The sequence below is a fragment of the Rhea americana genome, unplaced genomic scaffold (assembly GCF_003343005.1).
Source record: "Rhea americana isolate MKP2758 unplaced genomic scaffold, rheAme1 scaffold_63, whole genome shotgun sequence".
NCBI lineage: Eukaryota > Metazoa > Chordata > Aves > Rheiformes > Rheidae > Rhea > Rhea americana.
In genome coordinates, this window is record NW_028186790.1 from 1537174 (window position 1) to 1548296 (window position 11123).

The window sequence follows — 11123 nt, forward strand, 5'->3', positions numbered from 1 at the left end:
TTTAATAATGAACTCTACTAATTCTTACTAGAAGGTTGTGCTGGGTCTGTGGCCCTCTTTTGTTTCCATCTACAATTTATCTCTTAGTAAATTCATCTGCTTCCACAAATTATTCTGACACTTATAAATGGTTCGTGTCTTTGATTGTAATATTCTATTCCTTGTGTGTTCATTTCAGTCACGTTAAAGCATTTCTGCCTTAGTAACGTTCACAGAGGAACCTTTTGGTAGCACTCGGTTGTAGCTCAGTTTCTGTGATTCCTATGGTACAAATTACAAATTCATACTGCTCAGGCATTCTTACACTATTACATAATGCTGTTAGTTTTTTTTTTATTATTATTTTATTTTTTTTTTGGTGAAGGTTGTGTTAAAATTTTCCTCAAAACTTTTTGATCTGCTTTGTAAAACCATGGTATCTTAAAGAAACAAACAACCCTCCCTCCCCCCAAATCCTCTAGTATTAGAGTTCGTTCAAGTCTTGTTTCATGGAATAATTCATCTTGAAAAATGCAAGTTATCTAAATTTGCTAGGCTTTATTTGATAGTTTAAAAGCTGTCCCTCTCTGTGTTTATTCTACCCAACACTTAGCAGACACCAGATGTTGATCAGGATTATGTTTTTTCTTGACTTGGAGTTATGATAAGGATAATTATTCTGCCTTGTTARTTATATCTCCTTTTTGTTTCTTATAGCCTAAAAGTGTGAGATTTGGCTTTTGAACAGATTTTTGGGGCACTCTTACTTCCTACTTAATGATTTGGATCACTTCTATTTGTAGAAGATTCATCAGTTCCTTTGCTAATTAGAATGATGGAAAAGCTTTAAAAGCCATAATCTAGTATCAAAATCCTATGTTATGTTTTACTGGAACACTTTTTGTGTAAATTGAGCAAAGTAGCTTTTTATCACAGAATCACAGAATGGTGGAGATCAGAAGGGACCTCTGGAGATCATCTGGTCCAACCCTCCTGCTCAAGCAGTGTCACCTAGTGCACATTACACAGGACRCTGTCCAGACAGCTTTTGAATATCTCCCGGGATTGAGACTCCACAGCCTGTCTGGGCAACATGTTCCAGTGCTCTATCACTCTCACGGTAAAAAAGTTTTTCCTCATGTTCAGATGGAATTGCTTGTGTTTCATTTTGTGCCTGTTGCCTCTCGTCCTATTGCTGGGCACTACCAGAAAGAGTCTAGCCCCATCACCCTCCCTTTAGATACTTACACACATTGATAAGATTCCCCCTCAGACTTTTCTTCTCCAGACTAAACAGTCTTAGCTCTCTTAGCCTTTCCTTATGTGAGAAATGCTCCAGACCCCTCATCATCTTAGTAGACATTTGCTGGACTCGCTCCAGTAGCTCCATGTCTCTCTTTTACTGACACAGGACTCCAGATGCAGCCTCACCAGGGCTGAGTAGAGGGTAAGGATCTCCTCTGATCTGCTGGCAATGCTCTTCCTAATGCAGCCCAGGATACCATAGGGGCACACCAGGGCACATTGCTGGCTCATGGTTAACTCATCCACCAGGACTCTCAGGTTCTTCTCCACAGAGCTGCTTTCCAGCAGGTCAGCCCCCAGCCTGTACTGGTGCATGGCGTTATTCCTCCCCAGGCACAGGACTCTACACTTTCCGTTGTTGAACTTCATGAGATTCCCTTCTACCTGTCTCTCAAATCTGTTAGGGTCTCTCTGAATGGCAGGACAGCCTTCTGCTGTATCAGCCACTCCTCCTAGTTTGGTGTCATCAACAAACTTGCTGAGGAGGCACTCTGTCCCTTCATCCAGGTCACTGATGAGTAAGTTTAACAATCCTTGACTCTGTATTGACTCCTTGGGGGACACCACTACTGACTGGCCTCCGACTGGATTTTATGCCACTGATCACAACTCTCCAAGCTGTGCCATTCAGCTGGTTTTCAATTCACCTCACTGACCACTTATCTAGTGAGCCCTTCAGCAGCTTGTCTATGAGGATGTTACGGGAGACAGTCTCAAAAGCCTTGCTGAAGTCAAGGTAGACAACATCCACTGCTCTCTCCCTCATCTACCCAGTTCATCATTCATTCGCAGAAGGCCATCAGATTGGTTAAGCAAGACTTCCTCTTCATGAATACATTCTGACTACTCCTGATTACCTTCTGGTCTTTCATATGTTTGTAGATGGCAACCAGGATGAGTTGTTCCATCACCTTTCCAGGGATCAAGGCTTGCAGTTCCCTGATTTTCTCCTTCTTGCTCTTTATGAAGACTGGAGTGACATTAGCTTTCTTCTAGTCCTCAGGCACATCTCCTGATCTCCATGACCTTTCAAATACAGTTGAGAGAGGCCTTGCAATGCCACTGGCCAGCTCCCTCAACACTCATGGGTGCATCTCACCAGGGCCCATGGACTTGCAGATGTCAAATTTACTTGAATTATCTCTAACCTGATCCCACTCCACCAAGAGAAATTCTTCCTTTCTCTAGACCATCTTCTTGGTCTCAAGGATCTGTGTTTCCTGAGAGCTGCTCTTAGTAGTAAAAACTGAAGCAAATAAGTCATTCAGTATCTCTGTCTTTCTGGTACTTTTTGGCACCAGGACCACTACCCCATTCAGTAGCATGCTTACATTTTCCCTAGTCTTCCTTTTGTTGCTGACTTACTTAAAGAAATTCTTCTTGCTGTCTTTGACAACCTTTGCCAAATTAAACTCCAAATGAGCTCTCTTATACCTGAAATGTCTCCCATTCTTGGTTTCCCAGATATAATTAATTTAATGAGGAAACTTTGTGTGTGCGTCTTTCTGGAAGTTAGACACTAGTCTCCTCTCTCTTTTTGCAGAAAAATTTCATTAAGTCTGTGTTCCCATAAATACTGTACTCCCTCTGGTTGAAGTCAAGATAAGCTGTTTTCTTTTCTTTCAGCAGCCCAATAGGACTAGTCTATCATAACATTAATATTTACACACAGGTGACAATTTATACTGAGAGAAACAGCAAACTCTGCTATATTATTGCGGTCCATTTTGACCAATTAAGCTTTCATATCTGTCCGATGGCTCTGATTTGAATGGGAAACCTGCACCTTCCCTTCAGAGATAGGCTACAAATCAATAATGTCTGGGCTTCTGGCTGAAGTTAGCATATGCAGAAGTTAAAATTTTCACTATAAAACTGCTTTTATGWGAGGGGTTGTTAAGTTAGACAATATTCTCTCAGGCACTACTTAATGTTGTCATGACTGGGAGTTTTTAATGTGGCTCAGGAAAGGAGCACACCCTTAAACACGTTGATATTTCTTTATATCACCCCCAAGTTGTCCTGACAAGTTCCAGATGTGCTTTTCGATTTGCATCAGTTCAACCGCTACGTGGTTCAAATGCAGCAGCTGCATAAAACTGGCAGGACTGTTAAAGCTGGGGGACAGAAAGGCACAGGGGTCCTTTTAGAGGCAAGGCAGCAGCTGGATCAAGACCTGTGACTGTAATTTGATGGGGAGGAAAATTAGCCTGATGGTTTTGTTTCTCAGATTTGTACTTGACTTGGTATTGTCTGGTATTCTCAGATTAGTACCTGACCTTTTGTATGAGATAGTCTTTCCAGGCCACCTCCAGGCTGCCCTATTGTGGCACCTAATCAAGCCCAGGCAGCTCTTTTGACATCTGAATTTAAGGGAGCAGTGAAAAATGTGAACTGCTTATTCACCAAGGTTGTGGAAGAAGAAGAGGGCTTATGAAGCCACCCATGGTATTTTTTTTAATTAACCAGCCTTTGCTTAGTTTTTCCGTCATTGGGAACAAAGAAAATCAATGAAATTGCTGAACTTGAAAGACTGTAATACTACTTGGAGTTGCATGCCTGGGACACCTTTTTGTTTCTTGTAACATTTTGTGGTTTCATCTTTCAATTTATCCTATGAATCACCAAGTTCCCATTACCACACCAATGAAATGTTACTGATAACAATAAAATGCACCTCAGCATCAACCAAAGCAGCTGGCTGGGGCCTTGGTGCTAAAGGATGCACCAACCATGGTGGTTCTTCGTTCAATCTGGGAAACACATAGACGCACACCTCTCTAGATGAGGCATACAAATGTCACTGCTGTGATGCTGATTTCATCCTAAAGTAGGAGGTGGTAGCCACAGAGGAGCCGGGATCTGGAAGCAGGGGGAATGTGGCTGGATGTTAATAGCCTTTYGTCAGTGCCTGGAGGGACAATGTGCCTTCCTATGGTCTACTTCTCTTAATTTAAATCTGTCTTCAAAGGTTAAGGGACAAATGGAGAGGGGGTTGTGGATAGTTTAGGGGTAGGTGGATGTCGTCTGCTTCAGGTCTGGCCATGCTGGACTGTTCTTGAGGACACTGTCCACTTTCAAGATGCAGAAGAGAAGGTGACCTACATGACAAAGAGGTGCTGTAGCCTCCAGCTGCAGCCAGCCGTGTGCTTTATAGAGTCCTCACACCCTAAAGTACATATACAGGGCTTGATTCAGTTGCTGAGGTGCCTGAAGTTAGATGCCTGGCTGTTGTGGACTCCTGTCATATTTTGAGAGCAGGCATCTGTAGATGATGATTCAGTCTAAGCTAGCTAGTGTCATCTTAGCTTAGCCCACTCTCTCCACCAAGAAGTAGAAGGCTGAGACTCTGAGCTTGTGCTCRATGTGCATTCATGTTTTGGTGGGAGAAATATAAAACTTTATAATTTGTCCCAGATTTCACTGAAAAATGTATGGAAAAGCTGAACATAAAGTCCCTGTGTGCCACGCCTGCCTCATAGGCAGAGCAGACACTGGCAAAAAGAATTGAGATTGCTGAATGTCCAGAACAATTCTTGGCTGGGTGGTTTCAAACACTGYTTTCATTGTTTTTCATCTTATGCTAGAATTCCTCACTCTACTTCTTCAGCTGTTCTGGAGGAGTAACCTGCATGGAAGCCTGGTAGATACTGGTTTTTCCATATCAGGGTTCACTATATTTATTTTAGCACATTTACACTTAATAGTCCGTTCCATAAAAGTAGAAACAGTAAGAAAATTCCAGCTATTAATGAGCTTACCTAGATGCATATTATTGCTTGCCTATTATTCAGTACCGCTGCTGCTTCTTTGTAACCATAATACCTAATTACTGCTCATAGCTGTAACCATACAWATTATTTACAGTAGAATCACCTAAATAACTCTAAGGAGAATTTATGAATACAACTCTTAATCATAAAATTTGCAGAGCTACCATTTGTAGACACAATGCCCCTCAAGATATGAAGAAGTTGCTTGGACTGTCTAACTGATAATTCCCAATTTCTTGGTATCATGAGAACAGACTGAATAGATAAAGAAAACAAATTCAACATGCGTTAAACACATCGAACAATGAAGCTATTCAGACACAAATAATTGCCCTACTCAGTTTTMCCAGATTCCGACTCTTGAGTCACTCTTACACAAAACTGGTAGCATTAGGTTCCTTAAGATATTCAGAGAAGGCATTTCAGATCCCTCTGGCTTTAATCTTGCAATACAGCAGTTGCTAGATGCTGCTCAAATGGATTACTGTGATGAGTGCTGTATGAATAATGATATACTTAGATAAATAAAGCCATGAAATAAATCATGGCAGGATGCTTTGCGCAATTTGAGTTGGATGCTGATATGCCGTGGGAGCTAGTAGAACAGAAGTGAAGATCAGAGGGTTGCATGAATGAAAATATCATTGCAATTTCTGGTGGTGGATGTGATCTGTAGCAGAATMTATTCTTTTGTTTTTCAGACACTGAGCTAGACTTGAATGGGATGGCATCAGATCACAACACTTCATCCCAGGATGAATACCTCCCACACTACCTCCAGAAAGAAGACCCCTTTGCATCAAAGCTTTCTAGAGAGGCTGACATAGTAGCTGGAATTTATTTGACAGTGATTGGTAATGATTTTTTAATTTATTTTTGAAACATGAATATGTCACTGCACCCTTTCAGGCATTCACAAAGAAGGCAGCGACTGCTGGGCATCAGATGTGTAATTACAAGTTTCTTCATACTAGAAGGAAAAATCTAGGCAAAGATAGAGAAGAACATATCAGAAATATGGTTAGCCTCATAACAGAATGCTGGTCTAAGTAGGTAAAAAGCCTGTTTCCAAAAGTGACTATTAGTGGACCTTCCATGAAAAGTTGCAAGAAATCCTCTAATAATTTCCACTGATAGGTAACTGTCTTGCAGATTAATTGTTCCTGGACAAAGCTGACTTCTGCCCTTATGCAGTGTGGGTTTTACATCCTGTTTGCAGTGCCTCTSTCATGTGTCTACACAGCAAAAGAGAACGTCCTCAAAAATGCTCATTTGAATCTTGTTCCATTCTTAGCCTCAATTCTTTTGTTACTCACTATATTGAACAGTATTTTGTGTTTGTGACCCTCCCCTCACTTGAGATACTTTTGTCCTGGCATCTTTTATCGTGTGCAAAGTGACTCTGCAAGCAGAATAAATGCAATTATTTTTTGGGTAAGTGTATGTAAGATAATAGATATGTCTGATTTTTGGTAAAGTATTTATATTCCAGGCAGTTCTCATTCATTTGGGGAAATACCGGTCTCCATTGCTTGTCAGAACATGCTAGTCCTTGTTTTTGCTGATTTGCCATCTTCTGACTCTCTGCTCTTTTGGGGAGTTTATATCTTTTTGTGTTAGTATTTTTCCTTTCAAATAGTTGAGCTGCTAACTGTTGTCTCAACCCTTATATTTCAGTCCATGATTTTATGGACTTTTTTATCCTTATGTTTTATGGCTTTACCTTATATACTTTCTCGTTGCTCAAAATCTGTTAAAATGAGTCAAGGTCACACAACAGCACTGCACCAAGCTGTGTTCTGGGTCATTGACAACTCTGGACTGAGGGCTACAGGGTATTCCTTCAAATTTATTCCCTTTTGGTTTCATTCTCTCGTTATGTTAGTTTTGCACTTAATATAAAACTGTTTGGCCCTACCTTTATGTTTACCACTTTTTGCATACCTCCTGCCTATTCTCTCTCTCACTGGCTTTCCTCTGATCTAATTAATCTAATATTTTCTGCTGAGGAAATCTCACTAAGGTTTGAATAATACCAGTCCTTCATTAGTCTTCCATTTATATCTCCATTCAAATAAGAATTCAGAACTAAACAAATCGCAGGTGAAGCTATATTTCTGCCCTGTTCAGTGACCCTTTGCTAGTCTCAATATTCTCACACTGTCCTAGCTTTCTCTATCTTATCTTTTTTTTTTTTCCTTTAGGGCTGCTACGCAAACAGACGTCTTCACCGAACCATCCAAAACATTCCTCTATCCTTTGTCTTATTTCTCTCAGTTGAGCAAACTTAGCTTTAATCCCAGAAAATATGTCTGAATAGCCGAAATGAATYGTTCTGCTGTACCTTGTGTTGCTTTGGTATACTGGCTGTATTTAGTGTAGATTTATCCACGTCCAAAGAAATACCCCTGCCAGGTGCGAAAAGTCTTGAAAAACACAGACATAATAAAATTAAGGCAAAGAACAGAAATAATAAATTTCCAGAAAAAATCCAAACCTGGCCATTCAGGCGCGGATATACATGAGCAGTGTAGGAAGAGGAGGCTGMATCAGCAGTTAAAAGTGGCTGATAACCCATCAGTTAGATTCCCACCTGCTCRCCATGCGGCAGGCTGGGGATCAACCAACCCAGTGTGGACTTGATGCACTCAGTGGCACAAGCCAAGAAAATTCAAGCTATAGCTCTGCCATATACGTATAAAGCTCTGCCTTAGAAATCATACCTTACTTTTTTTTTTCCCCCTCTCTGGGTTTAACTTCCTTTTTCATGTGTTTGCTTTGTATTTGACTTGGCTAATTACATTACCCTGCTGGTGATTACACACTCCAGTGCCGACTCTTATTAGAGCCAAGTATGCTGTTTGTATTATATGCATCTAAATGCTATATTTGCATCTTTCTTGGATTTGCATCTATAGCATATGATACCACTGGCATCCTGCACAGATATTGTTTTAGCCATTTTGTGGATTTTACATTTCATTGCCTTGATGCTGGTCAGTTGTGCCCTCGGCTGTTTCAGATGCAGTAACTGGCTTCTTGTTTCCTAGACCACTGTTCTAGACAGCAGTGTGTAATATTGTTTTATTAGAGGCCAAGAGAAGTCAGAAACCTTTTCCAGAGGTTTTGTGAAGGAGGAACGCGTTATGATTTCTATCAATAGAGCAGAATTACACTTCAGGGAAGCAAGGGAGCTTCCCTGGTGGAAGGAACGTCAGCTCCTCCTTCTCTGCTTGTGTGTAAATAGGGTGAAGAACTCTTTCACCACTTTTTTTTTTTTTAGGAAAAAAAAGGCTTAGTTTGGGCTAATGTTTTGTGCATAGGTTGTACTTCACAAGATTGGTTTAGCTTATTGTATTGAGAATATTACCATTAGCTGTCAGTATGCAAATGCACATTTTATTACTCATTCATATTTAGGTGGATGGCAACCTTTTAATAATATTTAGAGCTTGAAAAAACGATGATATTTTAGAAGGTAGTTCATCTTTTTTCTTTCTCCCAGCAAAATCTCTGAGTAGCTGTTTTACTTGCTGCAAACAAAAATAAACTCAAGGTTCCTTCTCTGCTAAGCTGACAGCTCTGACAGCTCGGAGCACCCACATTTCTGCTGGGCACTGCCATGCAGAGATTTTCTAGGATGAACAGTCGAGTTTGTCTAAGGTAGTGGAGAAGGCTGTGTAGCTTGGTGAAACTTCAGCGACATCTCATTCCATACAGCGGGTTTGCTTACGTGGTAAATGCACTTTAGTTGGCAGCTGTTTCACTGATCAGAGCCCCCAGTTATTCAAAGTAGTCAGTTAAAGCTCCGTGCCTCAGCAGCTTGTGAGCATGGTGGTATCTTGTAGTAATTATGCAGTGTTGTGGATTTATTTTGTAAACCATGTAACCTCCCCATGAGCCTCTCCCTGTATTTTTACCGCAACTTGTTTTTTGGACCAAACCTGCCCATTTTCTTCTGGCACTGAGCTGTGTCCCTGGTTCCCTGGCAGACCTCTTCCAAGAAACTTTCTCCTCTTTGAGGTACAGAGAGCGCGACTAGCTGTGGAGGACGAGAGTCAGGAGGTGGGAATTGCTATTGGGCATTTTTTTGTGCTTGAGGCCTGTAAGGTGAAGTGAATTTAAAGTAAGTTTCCAAGGGGGGAGAAGCTGGTAGATGGGTGAGCAAAAGTGAGAGCCTCTCAGAAACCTCAGCAGAGCTTTGGGGGTCAGGCTGGTTGTCTGAAAAATTGAAATATTTCAGTTTGAAAATAGAAGAATGCTTTTCTTTGTCTTAGAAAAAGAGAGGTCTTGGAAAAATTATGAAATATTCTTTGCTGACATGTGATCTTTTGATCCGAATAGTTCATTTCCATGTGTATCTTTTTTATTGTCTAAAAAAATAGAAAAAGAAGAAAGCAAACCTTGCACCTGGTTTTAAGGATCCAGGTCTTTTTGTCTACTTTGTCACTTCCTCTGCCAGGTTTTTCATCACTGACTTGATTGATTTTCTGTAAGGAGTGGTTGGTGACTCATGGCTGAGCGGAGACCCGCAGGCCGTCGGATAACTAACTAGCAAGTACCTATCGATTCACAAATTGTTGTTGCACTGGTCCGCAATGTGTTATGAAACAGCTTAATTGAAAGCAACATCCTGAACTAGTGTATTTTTTTTTCTCTCTGATGGTTTAGCACTGCTGTCAGATTGAGGAAAAGGAGTCTTATTTGTTTAGACTGGTTCTTTTATGTGTTTTTCCCTTTTGCTGCAGACTCCCTACGTAAGCCTGTTTCTGTCTTTTTCTCTGGCCTGGGAGCCTGCACTGGAGACGACTTTAGTTAGCCACTAAAAAAAACTTTTTGATACGGAAAATAAAGCATTCAGATGGCTTTTCTTAAGGGATATTGAAGTTTCTACCATCAAGGAACTCAAAAAAGTTTTAGCTAAGTGACTGTCAGAAATAACGCAAGTAGAGATGAGGGTGGGCTTAAATTATCACTTGACACCTTCCAGCCTTAGGTTTGTGTTTAGACGGGGGCTTAGATCCTCTGATATATTGCTATTAATAATGAAGGGTTGCTTCAGGTTTGTACAGATCTTTCTAGATTTCCAGTCTGATGAGAAATTCTTRGGAAACTGTCAGGTGCTTTTGAAAAGTATTCCAGCCTGGGCACATGAGATGAGATATCCTGACTTTCACTAGAGAGAAAAAGGGAATGAAAAAAGATTAAGATAAAATATATTCAACAACACTGAGATTCATTCACTTAACTGCAAAGAAAAAAGAATGGAATCAAATACCTGATCTACTTATAATTCAGATTGAATTTTCAGATCCTTAAGAATAGGATGTTCTTTAAACTTCATTCACCAAGGATAAATCAAATTTACCAAGAAAACCTAAGATTAAAGATAAGGCACGTTCTGATCTATTTTTTGATTTTTTAAAATAAGCTACAGACCAGTACTGGCAATATAAAAATACTGGATTTTTTTCGAGTTAGAACTGTTGTGCATTCATTAATGAAAAATTCAGAATTAAAATATTTTTCTCCTGAGGTTGCTAAATCTTGAATTCCACAGTTGCACATATTTCTTGTGAAATAGCCTAGTTTTAGCCTCTGGGAATCATTTTTCTCTCTGCCTCGTGAATGTCCCTAGGCTTGGTTTATTGGTTCTGGGGGAACACGGCACTTTGCAAGGTGACCGTTTTATTCTGGCTGTCGCAAGTACTCACTTCACTCCTGAGGCGTGGACCTCCCATCAGACTCCACCGAGAGAAGCCAGTGAAAATTATGTGGTATATGAGAGAAATATATTTGGAGTAGGCTGCATTGCTGGGCAGATGGGGAGCTGCTGGAATCTTTCTGGAACATAYGGAAAAAAGACTAGGTATCTGCTAGAAGCTTTAATGCCTGTTGAGATGAAGGAAAAGGAGACTGATTTATTACTGTGCTTTTTTTGGTATCCCAGAATCACCTGGAACRATATTTCACAGAAGGATATTTTTATAGGTAAAAATGGCCTTTTCATAGGATCATAGAATGAGTAAGGTTGGAAGGGACCTCTGCAGATCATCTAGTCCAACC

The 11123-nt window shown here is 40.5% G+C and overlaps 1 protein-coding gene across 1 annotated transcript in view; it reads left to right on the forward strand.

The window, feature by feature from the left end:
- Window positions 1-5757: 5757 nt before the first annotated feature.
- Window positions 5758-11123, forward strand: part of OPN5 (opsin 5) — a 20896-nt gene continuing 15530 nt past the window's right edge. Inside the window, exon 1 of the mRNA XM_085320329.1 lies at window positions 5758-5911. Within this exon, the coding sequence (XP_085176455.1) occupies window positions 5782-5911 (130 nt within the window). The 5' untranslated portion in view covers window positions 5758-5781. The remainder of the gene's footprint in view (window positions 5912-11123) is intronic.